Source organism: Ruditapes philippinarum, unplaced genomic scaffold, assembly GCF_026571515.1.
Source record: "Ruditapes philippinarum isolate M1 unplaced genomic scaffold, ASM2657151v2 ctg4992_1_1_1_1, whole genome shotgun sequence".
In the NCBI taxonomy this organism is placed as follows: Eukaryota; Metazoa; Mollusca; class Bivalvia; order Venerida; family Veneridae; genus Ruditapes; species Ruditapes philippinarum.
The window spans coordinates 1-13,682 of record NW_026857700.1 but is presented as its reverse complement, the minus strand read 5'-3'; the positions used below and the strand labels follow the sequence as shown (position 1 = coordinate 13,682).

The 13,682-nt window shown below is 32.2% G+C and overlaps 1 protein-coding gene across 1 annotated transcript; it reads left to right on the top strand.

The window, feature by feature from the left end:
- Positions 1 to 3,121: 3,121 nt before the first annotated feature.
- LOC132750619 (uncharacterized) lies at positions 3,122 to 9,670 on the top strand. Its single transcript, XM_060740628.1, has 9 exons — positions 3,122 to 3,242; positions 3,597 to 3,679; positions 3,996 to 4,067; positions 4,670 to 4,757; positions 5,132 to 5,226; positions 5,779 to 5,847; positions 6,698 to 6,857; positions 7,509 to 7,771; positions 8,993 to 9,670. The coding sequence occupies exons 1-9, from the start codon at positions 3,191 to 3,193 to the stop codon at positions 9,125 to 9,127; spliced, it is 1,017 nt and encodes a 338-aa protein (XP_060596611.1). The 5' UTR covers positions 3,122 to 3,190; the 3' UTR covers positions 9,128 to 9,670.
- Positions 9,671 to 13,682: the final 4,012 nt, after the last annotated feature.

Below are 13,682 nucleotides of genomic sequence, written 5' to 3'. Positions count from 1 at the left end.
GAATGCAACCTATTAAAGTGATAATTTGAACACAAGTAACCATTATTTATTTGTATACAAACTCTCGGCGTGATGTATATACAGTTACAATAAACAAAACCACAAAGACAATTATATTCATACTTTATTTTTGTCTCATTCGTATACATACATTTTTATACATATATACAAATATTCACATAAAATCTGCATACGACCATTCTATTTAAGAATTTCAAGAGACATTATATCAATGATAATCATATTCAAGACATATTACAGTCATACTAAAATCAAATAGTTCAAGTACAATGAATATAAACAGAATATTAAAAGTAAGGTAACCATTGCTAATCGAAAAATAAAAACTGCTATCAAATTGAGAACTGTAAATCGGAGCTCTAACGCGCGTATAAAATGTTTTAAAAGATCGATTTTCATCCAAGATTAGATCTTGCATGACCTGATTAGCAATGATTACCTTAACCTAGGTAAAATACATCATCATGTTTAAAGCAAGTATAATGGCATTATTGACAAGAAAAAAAGAGCCATGTCAACATGGCCACCCACCGCCGAATGTGTTTGCTCATTGGAAGAATGTATATGTAGTAGAGCAGAATAATTCAATTTTAAGAGGTGTTTTGGTAATGAAAACTGATGGCTGAAGTGATAACAGATTTGAAACTTATGTGAATACTGATGGCTGAAAATAACAAAGGGCAATAACTCAAAAATTATGCAAGGTAGAGTTATTCTTCTTATGCACTGAACTCCTCTTCTATGAGATCCATCCACCTATGAAGTTTTAAGTTGATACCTCTAATACTTTTTGAGATATGCTCCTGACAAAATAGTATGAAAAAGAACAAAGGGCAATAACTCAAAAATTATATAGCGAAGAGTTATCATTCTTGCGCACAGAATTCCTCCTCAATAAGATATATCCACCAATGACACTTCATGTTGACATCTCAAACACTTTTGAGTTATGCTCCACTCAGGTGAAAAATTAAGTATGAAATATGACAAAGGGCAATAACTCAAAAATTATGAAATGTAGAGTTATCATTCTTGTGCACTGCACACCTCCTGAGTGAGATCTATATACCTATGAAGTTTCATGTTGATATCTCAAAAGGCATTTTGAGTTACGCTCTGGACAAAAATTAATTTTGAAAAATAAAAAGGGCAGTAACTAAAAATTATGCATGGTAGAGTTATCATTCCTGTGCACTCCTCCTCAATGAGGTCTATCCACCTACAAATTGATACCTCAAATACTTTTTTAGATATGATCCGGACAAAAATGTCGGACGGAAGGACGGACGGACGGACGTTCTAATAGGAGAGTAATAATGTTGCTATTCTATTGTTCTCTCATTGGAAGAATGTATATGTAGTAGAGCAGAAGGTATTTGTACACTTTTTTAACATACCATTAACATAGAAAAACCAGTTCTTACATGATATATTTGCTGCAGATGCAGTACAAAGTGCAACTCGTTTGTTTACTCTACAATCAAGCATATAAGACAATCTATATAAATGAATAGCAATGGATTTCCACTGTCTGATTTCTGGGGGTATCGCGACGTTAGGCGTATATCTACCGACACCTAAAAAGAAGCGCATGGCGCGAAACTGCACTACGTTAACGCACGAGTACGAGAGATAACCCCAGATAGAAGAACCATAACTGATTGTTGGCCAAACAGTAGAATCATATAGGTGGGTAAATACATGGAACGGAAGACCACCAGCCGATTTACATTTAGCAATAAGAAGGCTAAGAGCACGACTTGCACTTTGAGCTACAACCTTTGCCGTGACTTTGAAATCTAAGTGCTCTTGCAACATTAATCCCAAATACATATATCTATCAACGATATTAAGTGTGTGAACTACGGAACGTCGGTGGTTCTACTCAGGTGCCCGTTCGTCCCTGAAATAATGCACGGAAGGGCACCTGAGGTCTTCCTCCACCAGTAAGGCTGGAACGTCGCGATATGACCTATACTGTGTCGATGTGACGTAAAACCTAATAAAAAAAGTGTGTGAACACCACATATAAAACTGAACGATGTTCTACATATAGATAAAAGTCTAAAATGGATAATTTGACTTTTACTACTATTTATAAACATATCGTTGGTACTACAGCAGTTGTTAAGTGCATTTATTAAACATTGCAAATCTTTCTCATCTTTTGCCAACAAGACAATATCATCTGCATAAAGTAACATACATATTTTTAAAAGCACATATTGATGAAACTGGCAAGTGTCATAATGGCTTGTGGAAAACAGAAAATCTACAGTTATGTCGCGTATTTCGTTTGTTTGTTCTATGGTTTACTTTGTAATTGTTTGTTCCTTTCTGATCCAAAATATTGCACGTGTATAAAATTGAAAGAAACACACACATGGACCCTAAAACGCCCAAAACGTAAAAGTTGAAAATGTTACAGTCTTGTTTAAATTTTGCAGCACCACTTACCCGGTACTGCAAAATGTAAAATAGTAGTATCAAGTGCAAAGTGACAGCTGTCAAAAAGATGCCGCGTACTTCACTTCTGTGTTGTTAAATTGTCCTTGTCCTTCGGGATTATTAACTCACATGTAAGTGTTAGCAATTAAGTACCGCTTAAGCCGGTGCTAGGGTGCGTAAAGGATGTTCCATTTTTTAATTATCACTCTTGTTCAGTCTCAATTTCATGTTATTTTGCTGATTTAAATGCTTCCAGGGGGATCGTGTTTTTTAAGGTATTCATAGATGTACACATGTTTATTATGAAACTGCAAGCATTGAATGTCAAGACTGTTCAGTCAGGAGAAACATGTTTAGCATTGATACCAATAAGGATGTTTAAGTTATCATTGAACTTAGCCATACTGACGATGTTTTATGCGTTATATTATATTTCTTTTTAAATGCAGTTGTGTGTGTAAAACATTTATCTATCAATGCTGAAAATTACACTTTAACATTGATGTCTGACTTTTACAAAATTATGCATCACATTGTTAACCTGTCGGCCTATTTAATATGATACTGTGTTGTCTTAAGCGGAACTTAACAACTGTTGTTTTCGCTTATTTTGTCAATCTTATCAGTGTTTTACTGCACATTATACTTAAGTTATAAGCCACCTTTTATAGCCTTTATCTTTGTAGTAACTGGTTATATTATTAACAGTTGGATCTTTCAAATGGATGTACACGTCCTAATTGTTGGTATTTTCGTGTCTTTTTTCCATACAGGTAAATACAGATTTATATTCTGTTTATTTGTAGAAGATGATTCATTGTTCATTTATACAATACAACTTAAATGAAAAAAGGATTAATTTTGAGAACCACAACATTACCTCATTGACTAAAAAGCAAGATTTAATGAATAATATTTTTTTCAAAAGTGTCAAACAAAACTTTAAAAAGATAATGACACAGCATTCACGAACTCAGAGATTACTTTCTTAAAACATATAAGAGTAACTGAGGTATGGAAGAAGAGAGATGCAACAAATATTCCTCTCATGGTTCAACTGATTTGAAAATTATACCGTTTATCAAATACGCATATTAAACAATTTTGGCAATGTTTATATCTTACAGGACAAACATTAACGTGTCTGCAATGTAGTGGGATTTTTCAGCCTAGACACTGCCGGTCAGTGGTAGATTGTTTCGACGGTGAAGTATGTGATAAGTAAATATTAAAGATCTGCTATAATATACCTCTAGTAAAGCTAGAAAATCGCCAAATCACTGTGTTAGAGCAACGTAATATTCAACAAAAGTTATTTTTGTTTTTAATTAACACTTTTGACGAATTAATGTTACCATTTTCATGCACACTTACATATGTTTATGAAATAAGGATTTGTTTTGTTGTAAAATACGATTTTATATTTTGGATAAAATACTCCAAACCCACTAACATTATTTTTTACAACATTTGATACATCTGATAGCCATAAATAATTGATATAAGTATTGTTTGTAACATGTTAGGTATGCGGAGTTGAAAAGATGCTAAATGCTTACGGCGAGTATGTTTACAAACTTGGGTGCATGTCTTTGGCAGTAAGTTTAAACTTTATTTATGTCTCAAGGAATAGAGTATAGCTTACACTGCGCACAGTAATAGGTTTTTTTTAAGTATTTCATTTCATTATTAAGTCATCTTTATATCTACAAATGCGCAAGTTTGTAAGTTTTTGAAAAAAAAGAGAAATCTCATGGCAGCGAAAGTGAAATATATAGGACAGAGTTGCAGACTATTTTCATGGGAAGTACGTTATTGGAAGTGCAGCCCCCCCCCCCCCCCCTTAACCCGTATGCAATTTTCAACACTAAAAGCATGTTGCATGTTGGAATGTCGGTTAAAATAGTTTGTACATTTTGCATGTGTCAGATAAATATATTTGATGTTAAGAAATTCCCAGTATTGACGGAAAAATCAGTGGTGATATTAAGGGAACCATGAGTCAGCGGAAAAAAAATCAGATAATTATCTTACTCTGCAACTTATAATGATTTTTATTACGCTTACCATTTCAAATAACCATAGGAATGTTTTACTTAGATTTTAAATGTTCTGTTATTTTAAAGCCATTAAATATTGAATTAAATGTTTTTCATAACGATTTATTGATAATCTAAATGCTTTGTGTATTGTGGATAAGGAATGTGCCAAGAATTCAAATAGTAGCTTGTCATGCACACAATGTTGCAGCTCTGACATTTGCAATTCGGAAGGATGTGGAGAAGCAGGTATTTCATATTGTTTTTGTTTCTTCAAAATTGATTTTGTAGAAAATCTAATATAATCTCAGCATAAAAACACAAACATCAACTTATTGAACTCATTAAAAATGGCATTTTAATGGTCTTCCAGTTATTTCTACTTATGTATCATTTTAGTGATAAGCCTGTCCGTGGTCTGCCTTTTACCCTGTCCTGTATTTGTTTGTGTTCCTCCTGGTCTCCTTGCCACTGGTTGTTGTTGCTGGGTCGTGTTGGGGTTGCGTTCATTGAACGCCGCCTTTCCTTGTCGATCTTGTTTATCTTATTCCAAGCATTCCCTTAAAAAATTATAACATCATACACACAAATATCTGTTTTTAACTCACTTACTTTTATTTAAGGTTACCCTGTTTCCAGAGGGCCAATATGCTACAATTGTCCAGTATACAGAGATATATCCACATGCCATGATATTGACTTCTGCAAAATCGGAGAGGTATTCTTTTATTACAAAACAATTAGTTTTTACGTCATTCCCTTTTTAAAGTTTATTCAACGGCGGCCTTTTCCATTTTTTGATAAATTATTAAGATAGTGGTATTCAGTATTCAGTTATCATTCACTTATCAAGGAACATCATCTTCATAAGTTATGTCTTTATACCGGTTAAAAAAACTGGATAAAAAGTTTTTAATTACCTTTGCTGATGGCAACGGATTTTACCCATTCTTCAATGACGATTGCAAGAGTTAAACTATCTGTTATTCAGTAGGTATATTTCTTTAGTATTAGACATAAAATATGATAAATATTTTGTCCTGTTTGCAAGGTAGACAATTACGATGCTTGTCGAGGACCGTTGAGGAAGGCAATGGTATTAAAATATTAAAATGTATAATACTTAGAACATATAAATTGCCATAACTCTCTCTTACAATTCGGTTTAAAGAACTACATATTTTAACTCAAACAAATCTTGTGAGTGGTTTATTTAAATAAAAGCAGAATTGTAATAGGCATATATTGTTAATGTTATTGCCTTTGACAGGTATGCATGTTCCAGGAAACGAGGGAATTTGGAGATAGAGTTCTGAATGCTAAGTGTGCCAATCCACATGTAAGAAATGATTTCATTAAATGTCTGTACTCATACGTTATTGTTTAAATTTATCTTATACGATTTCTATAATGGTATGCCTTTTATCAATTTTCCTTATCGCGTTTTATTTATAATTTTTAAACGTGTAAAATAGCAAAATAATGTTAGATGTGTGGTGCACATGTTTGCACCCGTTATTGACAGGATGCTTCTTTGCGTTTATGATAGTTAGGGTTATTTTTTATCAATTAATTTATTTATTTTTCTTAAAAATTAAACGTTTTGCTTTTCGATTCTGATATTTCTGCTAAAAGCTTAATTATCACATAAATTATCTTCATAGCTGGTTAGTGTTCGTGTTATAAATGTTAATAACAAATATTCATTTGTTTAACTACTTGTGTTTTTTGTTGTTGTTGTTTTTTTAATAGTTAAAAGATGAACTAGTATTTAATTCCAAAAACACCCAAGAGTGCCAACAACAGCTCACTATAAAGTTATTTGTTTATGTACAAAACGCTCCAGTCTGCTAGTAAACGTTATGCTTAAGTATGCCACCTTTGTGTTATTTGTTATATCAAATTCGGATTACAGTTATAAATCAAAATTACATAGCGATGTAATTTTTTTCTTTCTTATATAGTTCACATTTTTTATATAAGCTACAAACATTTTGCGAGATGTTGTCGTTGTTGTTGTTGTTTAAATCGATGTTGTATTTCAGTATTTTAATAAACACTATGTTTTAATCATTGAATTGAGAACAGTAAAATGCTCCTTTGTAAATTGTCTGTAAAAGATGTTTATTTTGATAATGATTTCGACAATGAATACAAAGCTTATTGAATTGGCTTATAATAATTTGAAGATTTGCTCGAGAACAGCCGGAGCAAGTATAATTGGAAGGAGAGCAGAAAGCAAACAAATTGACGCTCGTACATCGGAACAGCATGTTTGTAACGCATGCTGCAAGCGTGATCTTTGCAACAAAAACTGCCAGTTCGCACACAATGGAAGTGATAATTCAGGTCAGTACTACATGCATTTTCATTTATTTTATAACGTATACAGGTTATGTCTACGTATGTTGTTACATAATCTAGCGACAAATAAATAGGTTAATCATGATCACAAGAAAGTTCCATAATTACTTTAATAACAAAGGCATAATAAATATTTGATACCGTAAAACCACAAATTTTAAATATTACTCTCTGTAATTTTCTCCTTTTTTTAGAAATATCCCAAATTTCCATAATAATTATAATCGTTATTGTGATTATTATTCTACTTTATTAAAATCCGAATACGATCAACGCGTGTTTGTTTTGATATATGATCCAATCACAAGAACGTGCTCAAACTCGTCATCAACATCATTTAAAAAAGCACACGCTGTTTAATTTATCTTAATGCTTCATTGATCAGCAATGAATTACTGGAGAAAAATTTAAGAAAATTGTGTTCACCTAAACGAGATTGTAACTGAACCTTTGAATTTAAATGTGTCCTCAGGCTCTGTTAGTTGAAAAGGGTCTCTCTGTGTCTTCTTTATATAAAACCTTAAATAAAACATATTAAGTATCTTACGTTTTATGTGCACTTTCGAAAGATTTATAGTACATTTAATCATTAGGATAATGAGTTTCATTCATGTGTGACATATTACTTTGTTGCAGGTGAGACGACACATGTAGCATCTGTTCTAAGTACAGACACAACCACTGCAACATTAAGGACATCACTACAATCAAATGCAACGATAAATAATGTATCAGATTCGACGACACCTTCTAGTCTACAAACTACGTACCCTATTATACAGACAACCGTAATAAATGGAAACAGAATTCTCGCTATTTTTGGATCTGACATGGTTCAATACATTCGTTTCAATAAAACGCGGGTCGTTCGTGGCCAGGATTGGAAATGGGGAGATCAGGTTTAGACATTTTTGTACAGTATTTTAGCAGTTCTTATCTTAAGCTTTTCCATTATTTCGTTCCCCAATGTATTTAAAATAAAATTGACCATTTAAAAATGTTATATAATAAGAAAAATGAGAATTACAATTTGCTTGCTTTGTTGTTGGCACAGGTGGCAGTATCGGTGTTTGGACACCCAACCCCTCTGCCCCTGGACCCTACTACAACCCTGCAAAAAAATTCAATACTCTACGGCTTACTATCAGGTACCAAATATTAAACCACCGATAAAACTATATAAAAAATCCACTATCAAAATTAAAGTTATAGAACGGTAAAAAGCCTTCTATATATTCATTTGCCATTTTTGTGGAACACAGGAAATCGTCGTTTAGGCGACTGAGGCGCATTCCGGCGGGATTTCGCTGCATCATTTATTAACATCAATAAAAAGAGCTAGAATACCACAACTTATATAATTCAAGTCCAACGAAAATCAATATCATTCCGGTTTGTTTCTGTTTCACGGTATTTTTTAATTGTCGTAGCTATTTTGCAGTCTGATACCCGAGTTTAAATACGCGATCTGATTGGAATAGCCAGATCGCGTTTATTGTACATGTATCAGAATCCAAAATGGCAGCGACAAGTGAAAAAATACTGTGAAACAGAAAAAAAATCGAATGAATATTGATATTGGTTGGACATGAATTAAAAAAAATATTTTTTTTCAGGGTTGTAGTAGGGGTCCAGGGGCAGATAGGGGTTGGGTGTCCAAACACCGATACTACTACCTGTGGTTGTGGGTTTTACGTCGGTTTCAACACAAAAATATTGTAATCCTACCAAACCAACCTGCCTTCTGCATAGCTTACCAGTAATTACAGACCTCTAACGACAACATTTCCGACATGATATAAGATTTAGCGGTGAAAGAAATATACAACAAGACTAACATCTGAGGATTGAACCAAATTATTATATAGCTGTACCTTTAGTATAATTATAATTTATTTTGGAAGATTCAGTGGAGTATTATGCTACATGCAATGAAACCCTTCTTTGCGTTACTTTATTTGATATAAGTTTTAGTTTTCTTATTCAATTTTAACAAAAGGATATAAACTGTTGCAATATTAATTCGTAAGAAATGTCCTAAAGAATGTATAATTTTATGACTTTATTTTAGTATTTACACTTTCAGACAAGATTAATGATATAAGCTTTTTATTTAAAAGGACTCACATGGACCAGGAACCCTTATTGGCCCGGATTCATCTATGTGGTTCAAGGTAAAGTGGGATAATGGGATAACGTTAAGTTATAGAATTGGAGCGGAAGGAAAATACGACCTTTATATCGTTTCGTTTTGAAGAATGTATGTTTGTAACAAAAATTTGCTGAAATGAATAATGTGAAATATAAGTTCTTGTTTTTCGTTGTTGTTTTTTCAACTTTATTTGAATATTTCTAAGGACACGGTAGGACACTTGCGAGAACAAAACTTTATCTTAAAGTTTGTTTCGTCTGAGAATAATTATTAACCCAGTATATGTTTGTAAGTTTCTTAAACCGCATAGATGTTTTCATTATTTTAACGTAGCTATATATTTGTATTCTCCAACATGATTAATTATGTCGATTGTTTTGTAAAAGATTGAAAAGTTTATGGAAAAAAAAGATGTTTATAGTTCTAAGTGTTATACGCTTCAACAAACTACTAATAAGCTTTATGTAAGTGTGAAATACTCAATCTATATGATATCACAGATAATAAAAATGCTTGAAAACAAACAATTGTACATCAGACACATGCTCATGCAAAATCACTTAGAACTTTATCAACATTTCTTTTTCAAGTTTATATAGTTTATATGATATATGAATATACATTTGATACATTTCTGTTGTTGTCATTTATATTTGAAGTACCAATGAAAATAAAATGCTCATTGATTTTTTTTTTTTTTTAGGGGGGGGGGGACTGTATACATTCCATAGGTGCAATTGTGAAGCATTCATTGACACAATTTGAAATCATTGGTTGAAAGCCCATTAACCCGTTTAACCATAAAATATGCTATATATTCAAATTTTAAGAGTATGAATTTTAGGAAGTATATTTCAAGGGAAATTAAGCCATTAGTATACGTGTTGAAATAATTGAACAACATCATTTCAATTATTCATGTTTTGAACAATAGGTTACCTTTATTGCCACTTTGGAATAAGATCGACAAAATGTCTGAGAAATTTTGGGTTTGTGTTGTGCATACAAATTTAAATGAAAAACAAAAATGGAGACAATGTCTTGTATATCTCAAATTTCATTATTATAAATATAAAATGGTGCACCCATATTCAATATCATTATACGAACATCTTTTTCTTTTTATTGGGAAAATGAGAACAAAAACATGATTGTTGTACTTATATAAATATATAAATTGAACGAATTCTTCGCTGACAAACAGACACAAGTGGAAAACCTTGTCAAAATACTGAATCAGTGAAAGCCTTGTGTTTGTATTACAATTCAAACGTTCGTAAAGTTAGGTATACAAGTGTAAAAATATGTGTACACAAAAAAAGATATCTCCGATCGCATCTTCACAATCTATTCCGTCAACGTCGCAAGCAAGAAGTCCATTCTTATAAACTATTTTTTTATAATTTTAGAAACCAAAAGTATAAAATTTCTTCCTGTTGTTGATATTATGTATTTGGTATTTCATTTTATTAATTCAATTATGTTTATATTATGGCATTCATTTAAATATTCAATCCCTGTGTTATTTACAAGAATTCATATTTAATTTAAATAAGCTTTACATGTTTTTTTAAAAATCAGACAAGCTTAAAATACAAGTCGATATCACAGCCAAAATAACACTGCCAGGTACGTGATAGGTTGATATATAAGAGAAGTCTATGGTATGAGTCATACTCAGGACTGGCAATCAGAACTGCGTCGTATCCAACATTTGTAAACTCTGAAACGAGTATTTGATTGATTTAAAGAAAGACACGAATGATAAAGCAATATGAACTGGGTCGTATCCACATTAATTCATAAAAATTCAGGCCCGCTTCGAGTTGCAAGTTCGCTATAAATTGTGTTTTACCAAATAATTTAGGAAGCAACATATACATGTGTATGATATACAGTGTAACTTCCAAATTCCGGAACTTCTAAAATTCGGAAACTTTTGAAAACCGAACATTTTTCAGGGTCCCGAAATTTCTCCTTCTGTTTTCTATATAATAAATACCTCTGAATTCAGGAACTTCTAAATTCTGAATTCAGAACGAATTTTCTGGTAAAATTTGGGTTATATCAAGTCAAATTTACTTCCAAAAAGGTGTGAATGAATATTATTATTAAGATAATAAAACCTTCAAAATGCCAGTTTCTTCCAATTAGCAGAAACTATTTATATTGACACCTATTAGAATCTCAACCTGTCAACCATGTCAAACACTTGATTAAAGTGTGAAAATTAAAAGATGATAATTTTAATGTGATGAAAAACAAAAATTACAGGTTTAATAGCTGTTACAACATCAAATATACTAAATAATTATACATTATGATTTTGTATCAACAAATTCTATTATAGGTGATAATAAACTTTAACATACAATGTACATAAAAGTTCAATAATTTTTCAATTTTATGAATTTAATAAGCTTCATATATTTTTGATCATGTCTCACAGAAACAATTGATATTTACTTCTGTTGACTTAACCCGGAGTAATTCAGCATAATGGTAGAAGAGGTATTTCAGGTCGTATATGAACACTATCATGAGGAGCATTCAAATGTCAAACAACAGAAGAGTAGTGAAAGTAGGTGGAGGAGGGTTTCTCAAGGCAATGGAACTTCCATCACTGCAAACATGTAAGGATACAAGCTCCGCCGAGGTCAGAGAGCGTCTACTTCCGCTGCAAAGAGACATGGTAGACTCCGACTACAAGTTTACATATGTTAATGTTGGCAGCTATGTATGTATGTTCTTTGTAGCTGTAGAAGACGCTCTCTATCAAAGAAAATGGTTACGAACCCCCTTGCTCGCTACAACCCGCAGTACTATAATTATTGTCTTGTTTTGCACGCGATATTTAGCGCTACATTGTGACGTCACGTAAACAACTCTTTAAACGTCTGTACAGCGTTAATGACTGAATTTAAGATATTTGTGTTCGGATTTATTTTCTTAGTTAGACCATTTTCTATCATTCTAGATAGTTTTCAAAACAAAATTCAACAAAAAATTAATTTGAATTTTCAGATTTTTCAAAATGGCGAAAGAAGTCCCTTAAAATAAATTTGACTCCGCCCACTTTCATATTTATATTTCATATTCATTTTTTTTTTAAAAAATGAAATATACGTGGGTTGTCCCAATATTCTGTGACAAGATTGTTTAAAAGCTAAGTAAAATAGGTACGCATCTGATATTTTATTATGTTATAAACCCATATAATTGAAACATTTTCACAAATTTACATAGAAAAATATCAACAAACAACACAAATATGCCGTAAATACCGTGGTAACTATCTGAATCGCTGCGCACGTCAAACGTCAAGGACGGCATTTCATCTACATTAGGCGCCTTTCTCAAATACTCTCAATGGCTTTTAACGCAATAATGGTGCAGCTTTAAGGTATTAGCACCCTAATGCATTACCTCCGCTTTGAAGAGTATTCGAATAGGCTAGAATTACTGTTAACTACATTGAAAATGAGGGCCATGGGTTCAATCCCCAGAAGGGTCAACTTTTTTTTTCTTTCTTTTTTCTTTTAACATTATTTATGTATCTCTCATGTCACATATAGAAAGAAAAAAGTGTTTAATTTTGAATTTTTAATTTATATAGGTATTTATTGGCTAAATTATGCTAAATCTAATAATAAATATGGTACCTGATATTTTCAAAGTGTAATATAATCAAAACTAGACGGTAAAAGTATTTCATATTTTACAAGATCAACCAATATACTTTTTTAAAAATTTAGGGAAACTTTGAAAACAGGCACTCAATTGGGTAAATATTAAGATTTTTTTGAATTAGGCTCCCTAAGTAGAAAAATGGTCAGACATGGGGTAAAAATGGGTGGGGTAGGGTAACATTTTTATACAGATTTCATAAATTTTAAGTAGAATCCATAATTTTGCTTATGTGGATTGTTAGCTATTTGTTTCTTACCAAAAATTCATGGGAAAACATTTTTCATTAGAATGTTATTGCAGATTATTTAAAGGTTCCTCATTTCTAAAAAAGGGCCCTCATAACATCCTAGCTTGAGTTCAGAAAAGTGGCCATAACTTGATTTACGTACGGTAAACTTTGTTTAAATTTTGCATACAGGTGTACTTTAAGGTATACATCTGACCTATGATGTCAATTCTTTAGTTCCTGATAGTGTCCATTAGGGTCCTAATACCTTAAGTACAAACTTAAATCACGTGGTTGTTAATGTCTGTAGAGTGTTTGGATGACATACATTGATTTTTGTTACCGGCAAACTTCCGGTCTCGGTGCACCTGCTTATAGGCGACAGAGATCGGTCTTCCTATCCGTATTTTCCTTATTTTCCCTTTTTGTAGTGCAGACCGCTGGTTCTGTTCATGTCTTTAGTAAACAAATGTTCAGGATATGTTGCTAAACTCTTCTATTTGGTGTATTTGTTGAAAATCGTAACATATGTCATCTCGAAATAGTCACGAAACCTGAGTGACGTATTCACTGCGCCGCAAATTCTTCGAACGTCGTCATTTTAACTTTCCTATTTTCTATGAGATATTTTCATTTATCCGTAACTTGTTCGTTTCCAAAGTTATTTAACTAAATTTTCTCTGAGATGATTTAAACATAGCAGCAGATGAAGTCAACCTGACATTGTGCAGACACATCATCA